The sequence below is a fragment of the Chiloscyllium plagiosum genome, chromosome 12, assembly GCF_004010195.1.
Source record: "Chiloscyllium plagiosum isolate BGI_BamShark_2017 chromosome 12, ASM401019v2, whole genome shotgun sequence".
NCBI classification, from domain to species: domain Eukaryota; kingdom Metazoa; phylum Chordata; class Chondrichthyes; order Orectolobiformes; family Hemiscylliidae; genus Chiloscyllium; species Chiloscyllium plagiosum.
Genome location: NC_057721.1, coordinates 45,756,414 through 45,774,947, shown reverse-complemented (window position 1 = coordinate 45,774,947; position 18,534 = coordinate 45,756,414). Strand labels below are relative to the sequence as shown.

Genomic DNA, 18,534 nt, shown 5'->3' with positions numbered 1-18,534 from the left:
CTCAATGGAATTAATTTAGGTAAAGGGGCAGTACAAAGGGATCTTTGTAGTCAATGAAGGTAAGCATGCAGGTAGTGAAGAAGGCTAATAGCATGCTGGCCTTCATAACAAGAGGGATTGAGTATAGAAGCAAAGAGGTTCTTCTGCAGCTGTACAGGGCCCTGGTGAGACCACACCTGGAACATTGTGTGCAGTTCTGGTCTCCAAATTTGAGGAAAGACATTCTGGCTTTTGAGGGAGTGCAGCGTAGGTTCACGAGGTCAATTCCTAGAATGGCGGGATTACCTTACACGGAAAGACTGAAGCGACTGGGCTTGTATACCCTTGAGTTTAGAAGACTGAGAGGGGATCTGATTGAGACATATAAGATTATGAAAGGATTGAACACTCTGGCAGCAGGAAACATGTTTCCGCTGATGGGTGAGTGCCGAACCAGAGGACACAGCTTAAAAATACGGGGCAGACCATTTAGGACAGAGATGAGGAGAAACTTCTTCACCCAGAGAGGAGAAACTTCTTCACCCAGTGGCTGTGTGTAATGTTCTACTCCAGAGGGCAGTGCAGGCCCACTCTCTGGATTCATTTAAGAAAGAGTTGGATAGAGCTCTCAAAGATAGTGGAATCAAGGGTTATGGAGATAAGGCAGGAACAGGATACTGATTAAGGATGATCAGCCATGATCATATTGAATGGTGGTGGAGACTCGAAGGGCAGAATGGCCTGCTCCTGCACCTATTGTCTGTTGTCTATTGTCTATTGATGTCAGTAATGCTCTGTATAACTATTGCGTAGCTTTACTACTTTTGTATTCACTTCCCCTCACAATAAACAATGACATTCTATAAGCTTTCCTAATTACTTGCTGTATTGCAAACTGACCTTTTGGGATTCATATACAAGGATATCTAAGTCCCTCTGCATCTCAGAGTTATGCAATCTCTCACCATTTAGATAATGTTTCTCTTTTTCTTCTTCTTGCTAAAATGGACAATTTTACTTTTCCCCACATTATACCTTATTTTCCAAATCTTTGGCCACTCCCACTCGTTTCTAACAGTCAGAATTACCTTGAGGCAAATACTAGCAACAACTACAATCAGTCAGCCCACAGAGTATATAAAATAGCAAATGTGATCAAGACAGGTCTCAGATTTCTCAGCAATCCTCTCCAGGTGTTGGTTGCACAGTGGATCATGAAATCTCTTTAAAATGTCATAAAGATTCTAATGCTCCACGTTTGATGATCTGGCCTTGAGTTTTTCCCATGAGCCATTCAGTCATGGATTGCCTTGATGACTAATCACATTCTGGTTGATCCTGAGACTATATCACTCAGGCAATCTGGAAACGGCACTCCAGCACTTACTCACAGGCACAACAGCAGCCTTCCACTAGTAGATCTTGTTCACATGCATCAAACAGGTTTGAAAACTTTATACTAAGTGACAATGGCACCAAACGGTCCAAATATTTAGAGATTTCTTCTGGAGCCCTAACACACAGAACCAATGTAGCTCAGCTACCTTCAGTCTAGCTGAAACAATCCTACTTAACATGAAAACTATTTCTGTCTGTTTATCTCTCACATACTGTTTTATTGTATCTCCATCAACTGCCTGTAATCTTTGAACTGCTCCTCAGTGTTCCTCGAGGGACCTTTTGAAAACCTCGCAACAAGCCCCCACCCATACACACGTTTAAATGTTTACCCCTTAGCAACCACTGGAAACTTGATTCTTTTAAATGTTACAATTCACAGATAGCTAGCTCCTGCACAGCTCAGATAAATGCTGTCATACAAAAGGAATTTGTAACAATATCAAATCCAAAGACTAATGTCAGCTAAGTATTCGCCTGACTGTTATTGAATGCAGTAAGTTTGAGTGGTCTCCCTGATGCAACAATTTTCTAAGCGTAGGAGCAAATTACTGCAGCTGCTGGAATTGGAACTGAAAACAAAAAATGCTAGAGATCTCAGCTGATCAGGCAACATGATGGAAAGAAAGCAAGCTAACAGTTCAACTCAAGATGACTCTTCATCAGAGCTGGGCTTCAGCTCTGATTAACCGTCATCTAACCTCGAAACGTTAGCTTGCTTTCTCTCCATGGAAGCTGCCTGACCCGCTGTGATTTCCAGCATTTTTTATTTTCAATTTTCGCTGTGCTCCATTCCACAATACTAAAGGTATAACTTAAAACTAGTGAAAAGAATGGAGATAGAGCTTACACATATTGCTCCATAAAACTATATATCTACATCTGATATGTATTAACTACAATGTAATTAAAGCAATCAAACCAAATTTAACCAAGGCACTTTTGGAAATGTGTCCATGAGTATTTATGGGCTGGTTTTTGTACCTGCGGAAGGAGTGCTCCAGCATGATATTTGAAAACATGATCTTTCTTGTCCCCATTGTACACTGTAAAATGAAGCTGAATTTCTTTTTCACCAAACTTCTTTCTAGTTTAAGAGAAAGGAATGGTCTTGGTAGAAGAATCAAACACAGTAAGATTTGCCTATGAACTAGTCAAACTCTCAAAACTCTACATTATTTTTAAAAATGCATAAATTAGCTTGCTATTGACAGTTCAGTTTACATTATCTACTGTCCTGCATTCACGATAGCCTGGTGTAATTCTGTGGCTGGCTCTCACATCAAACACTTTTTTTTAAGGAACAGAATTATGAAATAAATGTGTTGTACCAATAATGAAAACCATCTGTTGTTGTTCCAGGTGATAAATCAGTTCAGTCTAGGATATAATTGGGCCATGTTTGATCAGCACCATGGAACAGCATAGGTAGGACAATATTTTTAGCAATAATAAAATGCTTTCTTCCCACCAGAAACATATTAACAATGTTTGGCTTTAAACCAAGTCTTTTTATATTTAAATAGTTGAACAGGGATGCACAGAGGCTTCTATTTCAGTGTAAGAGCTCTTTATACAATTATAGATTCCCTACAGTGTGGAAACAGGCCCTTCGGCCCAATAAGTCCACACCTACCATCCGAAGAGTAACCCTGCCAGACCCATTTCCCTACATTTACCCCTGACTAATGTATGTAACACTATGGGCTATTTAGCATGGCCAATTCACCTAACCTGTACATCTTTCGATTGTGTGAGCAAACCAGAGCAAACTCACACAGACACAGAGATAACATGCAAACTCCATACAGATAGGCCCAAGGTTTGAATCGAACCCAGGTGTTTGGCACTTTGAGGCTGCAGTGCTAACCACTGAGCCACTGTGCTGGCTACTGTGCCACTGTGCGGTCATACTCTTTGAATAAAGTAGAAATTTTTAAACCATAGTTCTAAAAATGTAAATGTTAGGTGATTAAACTGTTCACTAAAATACTTTTATTCAGTGGACAGCATTTTGATACTTCTTAAAAATAAAACTTTTATATCAATAAGTTAAATAATGGAAATATGCTATTAATCAGCAAGAAATAGGTTTGAAATTTGGTCATAACCAGACAACAGGCCTTGGGTTCTGCTGTCTTAAAGTAAATTCTCTTGGCAAAGCAGATATGTTCTCCCAATGGAGCTGTCAGCACTCAAAATCAAAAATAACATGTTGGTGTGCAAATACTTATAATTGGATCCTATGTTAGTGACAATCTGGTAACTAAAACTAATAGATTGTTTTCTATCTATCCCCAATGTATTCATTTCAATATAAGTGAATGACTTCTGGCTGAGATTGCACATTTTGTATTCAGCTGCAAGCCATGCTGGTCATGTTCTCTGCAATATACATCATTTCTTTATTTTTTTAATTTGTACCAAATTATTGAAGGCTTTAAATATTAACCCTATATTATTCTTTTATATTTGAAAATAAACTCTAAGGGTTAATTTTACCAGGAGTTCACGAAGAGTTAACTCTATAGAGGGACTCTCTCCATGAGCCCTCAGGTGTTTTTTCAAGCTATTCTCTGCAGTTTGCCTTATTACTCATGTACCATGCCTCCATGGACTACACTCACACTACCTTCTGCTCAGCAATGTGGAAGTATTCACCATGACCAACGTTTCTTGGGACTCCCAGTATCAGCACTATTGATAAAGTCCAACTATGCACCAAGTCAAGCACTGCCAGACAAGAGTTGCTCTTTCCCAGTGCAGATAGTAGGAGGGGGATTGAACAAAGTGCTTCTGAGGGTACATAAGTGGCATAGCTAACATTTCATTGCAAATACATGTGTATGTTCCTAAATCTATTGCTATTTTACATCATCCCTATCTGATCAACGCTTTTTGTAACAGTGGCAATAAGAACCAAGTTATGCAGTTTACCCAACCTTTGTATTTTCCCATTTTAAGGAATACTATTCTTTCCCTCAGATCCAGTGTAGCCTAACATCTCCTCATAGTTCAATGTAGGAGCATCATACTCTGAAAAACTTTCAAATGGCTGAAAACATTCACTTTTCTTCAACAGCTGCAGAAACTAAGAAAACAACAAAGAAAAACTACATTTACTGTTGGGAATAGATAGGGACAAATGACAATCAATGGATGATCACTACATCTTGCTCACATCTATTGGATTACCAGTCGTGTATGGCTTTTGAGCCTGATGCTGCAGTGGTCTATCTTTGCAGAAGTTCCTCTTCCTCAATGTCTTCAGTGTCCTCCCCTGAACACTGCTGCCAAATTCTCAGCTCAGTTGTGCAGAGCCCAGCTGTGAATATTAAAGCATTATGCTATAAGGCCCCTTTCCCCACTCCCAGACTAATCCAAGCATCAGAACCATATTCCCAGCAGAATTATCAGCTGCTTCATGATGGCCAGGATCGAAGAATAGGCAGCATTGTAACTCTGCTTGCCTTCAGTCGGGGATACCTAACAGAGTAATCTGCTATGGTTGCAAAGAGTATCCCTTGTCTCCTAATGACCATCATTGTTCGACTTCTGGTTCTTGATGGTTTAGTATATCCTCCGTGGACTATCTCTACATGGCCCTTTGACTACCTTAGATAAACAAGAAATCCAATAATGGTGAAACAAGAACCATTAAGTCTAAATCTAGAGTGTAAAAGCTGTTTCAAAAGAAATCATCATGTCTACAGAAATATTTGCAAGTTGTGTATTAACTTCAGACACCCAGAAAGCCCCCATGTTACCAACTCAAAACTAAAACTCCAAATTACAATAAATTGTATTAAAAATATACATAAATTGCACAGTCCCCTTCACAATTACTGTCCCCTCTGCATCCCACCATGCTGCCTCCAATCCCCGACTGACTTCTTCACCCCTTGATTGAAGGCTTTCTTCTTTTACTTAACCAAGGACTGTGCCCCTTACACTTTGAGATGTGGTCATTTGATTGCAGTGTATTTGCTGCATAAGCAGCCACCACATGTAGATGTAATACTGATGTAGCTCAGTGCTCTACAGCAACATAGTCTCCCCCTTGCCTGATCATTGCTGACAACCATGACAAGCTGTCTGGCTTTGTTTCTGTAGGAAATGGCAGGGTAAGACATGCGTACTGTGATCCTTTAACTTCTGAATGAGGGAGTAAAGCACAAAAAGGCAAAACAAGTCAAAGATATTCCAAACATCCAAGTAGGTATAACGTAAGTGAGCACGAAAAGAGTAAGTGAGGAAGCCTGAGATGCACTCTGGCCCAATCCAGGAGATAGAAGCTTGTTTGTACATACAAAGTGTCCTAGCAGTGACATTCAAATGAAAGGTACTGGTGCACTCTAAAGTGCAGTCACAAGTGGAGAAGTGCATTGTACGTGAGTTGGAGATGTGTCATAATAATGTGGAGAGGCTGGTGCAAGTCTGATGCAAATTTCTTCGGACGGATGACATGTATGTGACGGGTAATCCTGTCCGTGTAAGATAATGTGAAATATTGTGGTTTACTGTCCAAATGGAGGCCTGGAAGAGCAAATGGCGAGCTGGAGTTGCCAGAGATTTGTTCTGACTTTCATGTCAGGAACTGTCAACATTCACTTTTTCTCCAGTGCCTGACAATGCGTTTAATTGAGACAAGATTAGATACTAATAGCATGCCTCTCACTGCTCACAGGCACGATTCTCGTTTTTCTGTTTAAACCTTTGCTGCAGGATCAGACTATATTTTCTCGACATCAATAATCTCATACCTACCAATCTCACCATATATTCCTAACTGACCTCCCATATATTCCCACTGACATTCCTGCTGACATCATTCAGGTGCAAACTCTGAGAAAGTGAGAAATGTTTAAGCAGCATACATTGTCCAATGTAGCATTGATAATGAACACTTGCATATTTGTATAAAATTCATTTATATATTACATTAACCTATTGGCTTGAAATGAGTTAACTTGTAATAGGAATTTTATGTGACTATATGAGCAAGTTCTTATTAATCTTGCACAGACCAAATTGAACACGAACCTGCTGATCAGGCATGTTCTACCATTTTGTAATCACAGAATCTTGTAGGATTAAGAAAGGTGTGATGCTTTAGTAGATCACACACTGTATGGAGTTGCACATTTATACGTCAAGTCAGCAATCTCAGCCCTGAGTTTTGTGACAAGTTGAAGCCAGATGCTTTATGAAATAGAGGCAAGAAAATTTAGAGAGTTGTCAGAATTCTCTTGTACAGTTCTGGAATTGATGGTTTCAAGATGGTTAGATGCTGAGCATTTTCTATTCATCTTAGCCAGGTATGGTACATGGCATGTTGATATCCAAACTTTTCTTCATTTCAGTAACCATTCTAAAGTTGCCTGGTTCACTAATTAAGGTTTCCTCTGTGTACAACAGAATATCTAAGTTCACTTATAAAAGCATATTTACAAAGTTGTTATGTCAGATGCACAAAGGAAAGTACACTTGCAACAATATACTTTGGAGTTTTGTATGTATCAATTGAGGGAATTCCATTACTGAAGGCAAAGTCTCTCTTCATTTAATAAGAGTTAATTGATTAGCAAATTAGTAGGTAGCTATTAAAATACTGATGAGAGGAACAGGTATGCATTACTCTTGAGTTTTAACTCAGTCCAGGTTCACACATTTGTTACTGATGTGAAAATCTTTTGGGGAAGAATATTCCCCTTCTCTTGTTGTTTAGCTGGTTAAATAAATAAGTAGGCTTTTTTGGAATAAGCAGCTTACATATTTTTCAGCAACATAAAAATTACTATTATCATGCCTTAGGCACAATTACTAATAAAGAGCTTTAATGTATGCTTCCCATAATTTCAATTGCTGGAGATTATTACTGTTAACAGGACATTTTTTCCACTCAAACATCGGATTTTTCCCTTTGTTATTATGATGGCACATACGGAATGTGTTGTTTCCATCCTCCTTTCCTCCTGCTAATCCCAGCTTTTTACAAACTGTGGCCAAGTGGATAGGTGGATGAAGGGGCTCTGCCAACATCATCTGATCAACATGTTAGAAGATCTTTCCATTTGTTAGAAAACATTTGCCAAAGCTGCAAAGCTTAGAATAAAAGAAAAAAGATCGGACCTGTCTTAATAACGCACTATTCGCAACCTCAGAAGGTCCAGCAGATCTTCACCATTGATGAAGTACATTTGAACTGTACTTGCTAAACTGCCCACAACAAGGCAACACAGCAATTGAATAAATGGTCCAATAATCTATGTTAGTGATATGGTAGAAGGTTGAAGGTTGAACAGGATACTGGCAGAAATCTCTTCTTCTTTTCTATCCACCTTGTTGGGCCCAAGTGTGTAATGAACACTGATCCAAGTGTGTAACCTGATCTAGATACATAATAGGAAACTGCATTGGCTATGTAATGGTACTAATTTAAGTAGGTATCGGTGCTGCTGTGTGCGAAGGGCACAGGAATGGGTATGTAATGTACATTAATCCACATATACAACGTAAAACAGAGTTGTTCTGGATATGTAATAGGCACTGATCCAAGCAAGGATCTAAGAGTACACACCTGGATATACAATGAGCACTGATTCAGATTTGTAACAGGCAATTAGCTCGCTATGTAATAACCACTGATTTGGGTATGTAATGTGCACTGATCTACTTCAATAACAGAGTAGATCCAAATATGTAAACGGCACTGCTGCAAACATGCAATGGATACTCATCTAGGTATGTGACAGGCATTAGTCTGAGCATGCAATGGGCACTGGACTAAATATATAATAAAGGTAATCTAGGTATGTAACCAGTATTGATTCAAATATCTAGTAGTTGTGTCTTGGTATAAAATGAGCATGGATCCAAGAATATAAGGAAAAGTTGATTTGGGTATGTACAAGTGTACAATGTAAGTATATAACAGTCACTGATCTGAGGGGAAAAAAGTGAGGACTGCAGATGCTGGAGATCAGAGTCGAGAGTGTGGTGCTGGAAAAGCACAGCAGATCAGGCAGCACCCAAGTAGCAGGAGAATTGATGTTTCGGGCATAAGCCCTTCATCTGAGCATGTATTAGGTAATTGATCTGCTCCTGGTGGATTTCCAGAGAAAGTTCAGTAGGCAACCGGAAGCGGCAGGGACAGACCACTATAAACACCGGAGGAAACATCAAAAAAGCGCTTCGCAGGAGGCTCCCAAGCACTGATGATGTCGCCTAGCCAGGGGACGAAACGTTTGCAACAAAAACATCCAGCTCGGCGAACAGAACCACAACAAAGTTCAGTAGGCTCATACCAGATAGGGAGAGACTGTCTCATGATGAGAGCCGAATAGTTTGGGCCTATACTCATTTAGAATAATGAGATGTGACCTTACTAAAATATACACTGTTTTCTGGGGATTTGACAGGATGGATATGGAAAGGCCATTTCCCCTTCTGTGAGGGTCTAGGATCAGAGGGCATAGAATAAGAGGTCATACATTTAAGATGGAGTTGTGGGAAAATTTCCTCTCTCAAGCAGTCAATCTGTGGAATTATTTGCTGCTGAGAACTGTCGAGTTTAGGATGTTAGGTATATTCAAAGTTGAGATTTTTAATCAGGAAGGGAGTCAAGGCTTATGGGGAAAAGGCAGGAAAGCGCAGTTGAGAATTGTCAAATCAACTATGAATTCACGGAATGGCAAAGCAGACTCAGTTGGTTGAATGGTCTACTTCAGTTCCTGCAATCTTATGGTTTTAATCTATTCAGTCATTTCACTGCCAACCAAATTAAAGAACACGGGTTATCTTTTGTTGCTCAGGCGAGCTGATTAGGAATTAAGCTGGAGTGATCAATAGTGATCTTTTCATAGTTCTAACAAAGGTTCAAATGCTGCAAATCAGTATCTCTCCTTTGTTCTCCAGTTAATTATTTTTAAATAATTCAATGGAGCAAAGCTGAGAGCTGACAATATAGGATTAACAATGTCTCACATAGGGAGTTAATTTTGCCAAATTTCAACTTCAGTTGAACACAGAAATGAAATTTTATAACTTTTGTTAAAGGGCATGTCTTTCTAAATTGACCCTGCAATCCTTCAACTCCATCATGCTCGTTAACAACTGACCTATTGTCTCAAGTCTATTGATTTCAAAGCTGGTATCTGATAAAATTTCCTTTAACAAAATGTTAACGAAATCATATCAGTTTGACATAGTTATTCCCTGCACCTTGCAAACACATTTCTTAATGACTGGTGCTATAATGAACATAATCCTCAAGGATCCAAGTCACCAACCTCCACAGCAATACACAAAAATAGCATTAATTAAATACCACAAAAAATGCATCTACAAATCAGCATTCAGAACTTCAGAATGTCCCACAGCATTTCACAACCAGGAACTACACTTAAAGCATAGTAACAGCTTTAATACAGGAGACATAACCGCTTCTAGGTAGAACAAGATCCTCAAACAGCACACAGGGCAAAGGGGCTTCAGTTTAAAATCTCATCAGAAAGATATCACCTCAACTGTGTAGCACTGGCACAACATTTGAGATTTTGTGTTCAAAATCTACCTGAAGTGGGATGTAAATCTGTAACATTCCAATTTCAAGGCAAGTGTTATGAACTAAAGCATGAATCCTCCCTTATAAAGATAGGAACAAACGTATCAAAAGCATGCAATGCATTGATTGTGAGTCATTACAGTACTGGTCCAGACTTGAGGAGTGAGACACAGCAGCATGACACGGCCTTGCATAAAAATACACTCTCTAGTTGGATTCTGGGTAATTCAAGCTGGAGGATGAGAAAATAATTGTGGCTGTAACAGCTGCTCCTTTTTGAGGTATTTTAGCTGCTTGAGCTGTTTTCCTCGAATTACAGGAACAGTAATTGCATTGTTTTGAAACTTTGGAGAAAAAAAATCAAAACAACAACTTTAAAAGTGAGGAAGAGGGACAAAGGCAGTGACCACATGGTCAGTGAATCAAATGAGAAAGAAACCAACATCGTTGTCTGAGACAGCAATGAGTCTGCACAGCTTCTGCCTATGCTGTTTGAGTTCAAGAATCTCTGAACATCGGAGTGCATCTAAGAAAAATTAACAAACAGTGAAATTCAAAGCTGATCTTAGAGGAACCTGTGTGGGAGAGTTCTCAGCATGGGAGCAGCTAAGCGCATAGTTTTTTAAGTGTAACCTTGTTGTTTTTTGTAAATCTACAATAGTGAGCAGAGTGGGTTTTTTTTTTATTATATGTTTTATTGAGATCTGTCTCTTGATTAAATTTTAACAATATAAAACATAGATACTGAGTTAGCTTTGAGCAGTGATTTTAAGAGTAGTAAGGCGGTGCTATTTTCTGAGTCTGTAGATTGTTAAGGTGCAAAGATGGCCTTTAGTAGAGAGATGTACCCTTCCTGTTGGATGTGGGAGTTTAGGGAGAGTCAAGAGTGTGGCGCTGGAAATGGGCAGCTGGTTAGGCAGCATGTGAGGAGCAGGAGAGTTGACATTTCAGGTATAAGCCCTTCATCAGGAATGAGACTTGTGGGTCAAGAGGGCTGAGAGATAAATGGGAGGGTGGTGGGGCTGGGGGGTAGGTAGCTGGGAATGCGATAGGTAGATGAATATTGGGGTGAAAGTGATATTTCGGAGAGGAGGGTGGAGCAGATAGGTGGGAAGGAAGATGGACAGGTAGGACCGTTCAAGAGGGCGGTGCCAAGTTGGGAGGTTTGGACTGGGATAAGGTGGGGTGAGGGGAATGAGAAAACCGGTGAAATCCACATTGATCCCGTGTGGTTGGAGGGTCCCAAGACAGAAGATGAGGCATTCTTCCTCCAGGCATCAGGTGGTTAAGGTTTGGCGATGGAGGAGGCCCAGGACCTGCATGTCCTTGACGGAGTGGGAGGGGGAGATGAAGTGTTCGGCACAGGGTGGTGGGGTTGTTCAGTACTAGTGTCCCAAAGGTGTTCTCTGAAATGATCTGCAAGTTGGCATCCTGTCTCTACAATGTAGAGGAGACCATATCGGGTTCAACTGATGCAGTAGGTGACGTGTGTGGAAGTACAGACAAATTTCTGTCAGATGTCGAAGGATTGTTTGGGGCCTTGGATGAAGGTGAGGGGGGAGGTGTTTGCAATTTGCGATGGCGGGGAAAGTGCTGGAAGGGGAGGGTGGGTTGATGGATCTGACAAGGGAGACACAGAGAGGCCATTTCCTCCGAACCGCAGATAGGGGTGGAGAGGGAAATATTTCTCTGGTGGTCAGGTCTGTTTGTAGTTGACAGAAATGGTGGAGAGATTGGTAGGGTGGAATGTGAGGACCAGGGGATTCTGTCCTTGCCACTTCTCCTCCCCTCACCTTATCTCAGTCCCAACCTCCCAACCCATCGCGACTCCCCAACCACCCGACGCCTGGAGGAAGAACATCTCATCTTCCATCTTAGGACCCTCCAACCACACAGGAACAATGTGGATTTTACCTGTTTCCCTCTTTCCCCTCCCCCCCACCTTATCCCAGTCCCAATCTCCCAACTTACCCTGTTGAATGGTCCTACCTGTCCATCTTCCTTCCCACCTATCTGCTCCACCCTCCTCTCCGACTATCACCTTCACCCCCACCTTCATTTACCTATCACATTCCCAGCTACCTTTCCCCCAGCCCCACCTTCTCCCATTTATCTCTCAGCCCCCTGGCCAACAAGCCTCATTCCTGATGAATGGCTTATGCTTGAAACATTGACTCTCCTGTTCCTTACATGCTGCCTGGTGCTTTTGCAGCGCCAGACTCTTCGACTCTGCTTTCCAGCATCTGCCATCCTCACTTTCTCCAGAGTTCAGGGAGATTTTCCATGTTACTGATGATCATGTCAGCAGTAAGTGTGCTTGGTTACGAATCTTCTTGGAAGACATGGCTCAGTTGGAGCAGTAGTTAGAGACAATGAAGAATTTAGATTAGATTACTAGATTAGATTACTTACAGTGTGGAAACAGCCCTTCGGCCCAACAAGTCCACACCGACCTGCCGAAGCACAACCCACCCAGACCCATTCCCCTATATTTACCCCTGCACCTAACACTACGGGCAATTTAGCATGGCCAATTCACCTGACCTACACATTTTTGGACTGTGGGAGGAAACCGGAGCACCCGGAGGAAACCCACGCAGACATGGGGAGAACGTGCAAACTCCACATAGTCAGTCGTCTGAGGCGGGAATTGAACCCGGGTCTCTGGCGCTGTGAGGCAATAGTGCTAACCACTGGGCCACCGTGCCGCCCACAATTTACAGGAGTTGGGAGTGTGATGGAAGGCAAATACAGTCAGGTAGATGGGTTGCCTCCAGGAAAGTAGATGAAGGAGGCAGGAGCCTTCTGTGGCTATACTCATCTCAAGCAAGTATACCGTTTTGGAAAATGTAGAGGGTGATAGATTCTCAGGGAAATGGCGCATGGACAGCCATGTTTATGATACTGAGAAAGGCTTTAATGTAATGAGGGGTACGTCAGGTTCAAAGCGATCGATTGTGATAGGGGACTCTCTAATCAGAGGCACAGACAAATGATCCTGTAGCTGAGAAATCAGAATGTTGTGTTGTTTCCCTGGTGCCAGGATCAAGGATATCTCGGAGAGAGTGCAGAATATTCTCAAAGAAGAGAAAGGCCAATAGGAGGTATTGTGCACATTGGAAATAATGACGTAGGAAGGGAAAAGGATAATATTCTGAATATTGAAAGTTAGACAGGAATATAAAAAGGTCCTTGAGGGTAGAAATATCTGGATTACTCCCAGTGCTATGAGCTAGTGAGGGTAGGAATAGGAGGATATAGCAAGTGAATGCATGGCTGAGGACCTGGTGCAGGGGGGAAGGGTTCACATTTTTGGATGAATGGAATCTCTTCTGGAGCATAAGTGATCTGTATAAGAAGGATGGATTTCACCTGAATTGCAAGGGGATTAATATTTTGGCAGGGAGGTTAGCTAGAGCTGCTTAGGAGTATTTAGATTATTAAGGTGGGGGTGGTGGGACTCAGGGAGATAGAGAGAAAAGAGGTCAGTATGAGACTAGTGCAGTTGGGAAAAGAAACAAGTCAAACAGTCAGGACCAGCAGGAACAAAGCAGAGAATGAGATAGGACTGATCAATTAAACTGCATTTACTTCAATGCAATAAGCCTAACAGGGAAGGCAGATGAACTCAGGGCACGGTTAGGAACATGGGACTGGGATATCATTGCACAGGGATGACTCAGGGATGGACAGGACTAGCAATTTGATGTTCCAGGATACAAGTGCTACAGGAAGGATAGAAAGGTTTTGGGGGGGGTGCGTAAGAGAGGAGGTGGAGTGGCGTTTTGGACAAGGGATGACATTATGGCTGTATTGAGGGAGGATATTTCTAGGAATACATCCAGGGAAGTTATTTGGGAGAACTCAGAAATACGAAATGGATCCCACCTTATTGGGATTTTAATGTAGACCCCCCCACAACAGTCAGCCAGAAATTGAGTAACAAATTTGCAAAGAAATCTCAGTTATCTGTAAGAATAATGGGGTGGTTATGGTCAGGGATTTTAACTTTACAAACATAAACTGGGACTGTCATAGTGTTAAAGGTTTAGAAGGAGAGGAATTTGTTAAGTATACACAAGAAAATTATCTGATGCAGTACGTGACTGTACCTACTAGAGAAGGTGCAAATCTTGACCTACTCTTGGGAAATAAGGCAGGGCAGGTGACTGAGGTGTCAGTGGAGGAGTACTTTGGGACCAGCGACCATAATTCTATTCGTTTTAAAATCGTGATGGAAAAGGATAGACCGGATCCAAAAGTTGAAGTTCTACATTGGAGGGAGGTTAATTTTCACAGTATTAGGTAAGAACTTCCAAAAGCTGATTGGGGGCAGATGTTCACAGGTGAAGGGACGGCTAGAAAATGGGAAGCCTTCAAAAATGAGATAACAGGAGTCCAGAGACAGTATTTTTCTGTTAGGGTGAAAGGCAAGGTTGGTAGATTTAAGGATTGCTGGGTGACTAGAGAAATTGATGTTTTGGTCAAGAAAAAGAAGGAAGCACATATCTGGTATAGACAGCAGAAATCAGGTGAATGCTTAGTGTATAAAGGCAGTAGGAGTATAGTGAAGAAGGAAATCAAGATTGGTAAAAGGGGACATGAGATAGCCTTGGGAAATAGGGTTAAGGAGAATCCAAAGAGATTTTTAAAATACATTCAGGGACAAAAGGGTAACTAGGAAAAGAATAGAGCCCCTCAAAGATCTGCAAGGCAGCTTACATGTGGAACCACAGGAGAAGGGGGAGATTCTAAATGGGTATTTTGCATAGTGTTTACTGTGGAGAAGGATATGGAAGATATAGAATGTGGGCAATTAAGTGGTGACATCTTGAGAAATGTCCATATTACAGAGGAGGTGGTACTGGATGTATTAAAACACAAAAAGGTTGCTTAATCCCCAGGATCTGATCAGGTGTACTCTAGATCTCTGGAAAGCTGGGGAATTGGTTGCTGGGCATCTTGCTGAGATATTTGTATCATCGATTGTCATAGGTGAAGTGCAGGGAGACTGGACGTTGGCTAACATGGTGTCACTGTTTAAGAAAAGTGGAAAGGAAAAGCCAGGGGACTATAGACCGGTGAGCCTGACATTGGTGGTGGGCAAGTTGTTGAAGGGAATCCTGAGGGATACGATTTACATGTATTTAGAAAGGCAAGGACTGATTAGGGATAGTCAACATGGCTTTCTGCTTGGGAAACCATGTCTCACTAACTTAAATGAGTTTTTTGAATAAATAACAAAGAGAATTGATGAGGGCAGAGTGGTGGATGAGATCTATATGGACTTCAGTAAAGCGTTCGGCAAGGTTCCTCATAGGAGACTGGATAACAAAGTTAGATCAATGGAATACAGGGAGAACTAGCCATTTGGATATAGAACTGGCTCAAAGGTAGAAGACAGAGGATGGTAGTGCAGGGTTGCTTTTCAGACTGGAGGCCTGCAACCAGTGGAGTGCCACAAGGATTGGTCCTGAGTCCACTGCTTTTTGTCATTTATATAAATGATTTGGATATGAACATAGGAGGTATAATTAGTAAATTTGCAGATGACACCAAAATTGGAGGTGTCGTGGACAATGAAGGAGTTTACCTCAGAGTGCAATGGGATCTTGATTAGATGGGCCAATGGGCTGAGGAGTGGCAGATGGAATTTAATTTAGATAAATGTGAGGTGCTGCATTTTGGAAAGGCAAATCAGGGAAGGACTTATACCCTTAATGGTAAGGTCCTAGGGAGTGTTGCTGAACAGAGAGACCTTGGAGTGCAGGTTCATAGCTCCTTGAAAGTGGAGTTGCAGGTAGATAGGATAGTGAAGAAGTCATTTGGTACACTTTCCTTTACTGGTCAGAGCATTGAGATTGGGAGTTAGGAGAACATTGGTCAGGCAACTTTTGGAATATCGTATGCAATTCAGGTCTACCTCCTATCGGAAGGATATTGTGAAACCTGAAAGGGTTCTGAGAAGATTTACAAAGATGTTGCCAGGATTGGACGGTTTAAGCTATAATGAGAGACTGAGTAGGCTGGGGCTGTTTTCCCTCGAGCATCAAAGGCTGAGGGGTGACGTAGTAAAGATTTATAAAATCATGAGGGGCATGATTTTCCTCAGGTGGGGGAATCCAAAACTTGAGGGCATAGGTTCAGGGTAAGAGGGGAAAGATTTAAAGGGACCATAGGGGCAACTTTTTCATGCGTGTATGGAATGAGCTGCCAGAAGAAGTGGTGTAGGCTGGTACTTTTACAATATTTAGAAGTCATCTGGATGGGTTATGAATAGGAAGATATTACAGGGATATGGTCCAGGTGTTGGCAAATAGGACTAGATTAGGTTAGAATATGTGGTTGGCATAGACAAGTTGGACGGAAGGGTCTTTTTCTGTGACTCTGAGTTAAAATGGCAATTGAGAATGTTTGTTCAATAAAATTCTGAGTCCTTTGGCAGGGCTATTGTACAACAATATTCAGTGGAGCTGAGTAAGTGTATGGGAATGCAGAAAGACCAGAGCAGAAGAAGAACATTTAGCCCTTCAATCTTATTCTGGGATTCAATTTGAACAGAGAAAATCCATAATTTCTCTGGTGACACCAAGTTAGATCTGATGAAAGATCACTGGTATTGAAATATTGACCCTGCTTTCTCTGGACAGATGCTGCCAGATCTGCTGAGTTTCTCCAGCAATTTTTGTCTTTGTTTCAGATTTACAACATCTGCAGTTCTTGGCTTTATTATTATTATTATTATCCAAGTTAGTATCACAATAGGTTGTGTGGGTGGGAAAGGAATCTATTCTATTTCTTACCAGAGAATGCTACCACTTTCAGCTACAGCAATCTGCTGGATCCAAGCTTGAGTTTAAAAAATGGAACAAGGTAATTTTCCTCTCCATCACCCCCCAACCCAGATCTACGTTTTGTTGGGCAAACATGATTTCCTCCCACATATAAAGGAGCTCATACAATCACAATGCTCACAGGATCCTAATGATATTTTAAATGCTTGCAGGACAATTGCTACGGCATTGAACCTGCTGTGAAAGAACACATCCAAGTCTTGGCAGTGGCCAGTCTTGAACTTTCTTTTGTGGGGCCAAGAACAGAACAAGTTACATAAGGAGCGTCTGGACCTTGAAGTCTTTGCTACCTTTCCTCTCTGTCACTCACAATGTGATGGTCAAGAAGGCGCAACAATGCCTCCTCTTCCTCAGGAAGCTGAGGAAATTTGGCATATCCATAACAAACTGCACCAATGTTTACAGATACACCATAGAAAACATTCTGCCTGGATGCATCATGGCTTGGTACAGCAATTGCTCTGCCCAGGATCATAATAAATTACAGAAAATTGTGAGCACAGTCCAAACAAGCCAACTTTCTGTCCATTGACTCCATCTAAACATCTCATTGCCACAGAAACACAGCCAATATCAAAGACCCCTCCCACCCCAGTCTTAATCTCTTCCGACAGCTTAAATATATGTATGAACAACATCCAAGAACAGTTTCTTCCCTGCTGTTATTTGACATCTGAATGGACCTTTTAAATTTCAAATCTAATGTTGATCTTTTTGTACTCCTTCTTTGCAGGCGTAACTTTGTATTCCTTGCTATGTTCTGTTACCCCATGATCTGTATGTCCTTGTAGTTATGATGTGCTGCACTGTATGCAAAACAAAACTTTTAAGCTGTATTTAGATACATCTGATAATAATAACAAAGTGAAATCAAAATTCTCCTCATCCTACCTTATTGAGACCCTGCCAAACATTCCTGGATAAAGTAGGTATGTTAAGTGACTGTTCTGCTGACGTTGTCAAACTAACTTCTAAGGGTTCGTGCCAAAATAATTGGTGATTGTGCAATTGTGTATAAATATAAATAAATAATTGTTTTATAATAATCACATTTTAAATATTATTTGTCACATAGCTTTCTGAACTTTATGAGAAGATGACATTGCTTCAAGTTTGTCATATTAGTTGTTTAGTGCCCTAAAGCTGATGTGCTTTAGTCATCCATTCATAACATTAACTTGTTTTTGTTCCAGATATTAGACAATCAATATTTCTTTTTCTCATTTGTCAGTTGTGGTTCAGGGTAACCTCTAAATCAGAAGATTGTAGATTAATGACCCACCCCATGACCTTGGGCACTTATTTCTCAGCTGATACTCCAGTGATGGGTACCACATTGGTCAGATACATTGTCTTCTGGATTAGACTTCAAATGTTGGCCATGCCTCCCCTCTCGGATCAGCCTACAAAATCATATGGTGCTATCGCAAAAATGAGCAAAGAAGGATATAGGTTAGCATTGTGGGTTTGAGGGACCATAGTTGGTGGGTGCTGGATGTGAGTTGGCATGGCTGGAGCTTGGAGAATATTGTGGGGGTGTGACGGATAAGGGCTGGATCTAATTTTGTTGCTTTGTTTTCATATCTTCCAGAAATTGACAGTACGTCAAGATAGAATTTCTGCCCACCTTCCACACTATATGCAGGGTCAGCCACCATGATTCTCATTAAACCGGATCCTCCTGGAAAACAAATCTGTGTTCCAGGGTACTTTTTTCAAACATCAGTTTTGTGGAGG

General features: G+C 41.2%; 1 protein-coding gene across 9 annotated transcripts in view; it reads left to right on the top strand.

Annotated features, from left to right (window-relative positions):
* si:rp71-68n21.9 (kelch-like protein 13) overlaps positions 1-18,534 on the top strand; it is a 78,836-nt gene that overhangs the window by 37,923 nt on the left and 22,379 nt on the right. Inside the window, exon 2 of one of the 9 annotated variants that reach the window (XM_043700953.1) lies at positions 2,740-2,805. The exons of the other annotated variants lie outside the window; for them this stretch is intronic. Within the exon in view, the coding sequence (XP_043556888.1) occupies positions 2,792-2,805 (14 nt within the window). The 5' untranslated portion in view covers positions 2,740-2,791. The remainder of the gene's footprint in view (positions 1-2,739; positions 2,806-18,534) is intronic. 9 annotated transcript variants of the gene reach the window in all.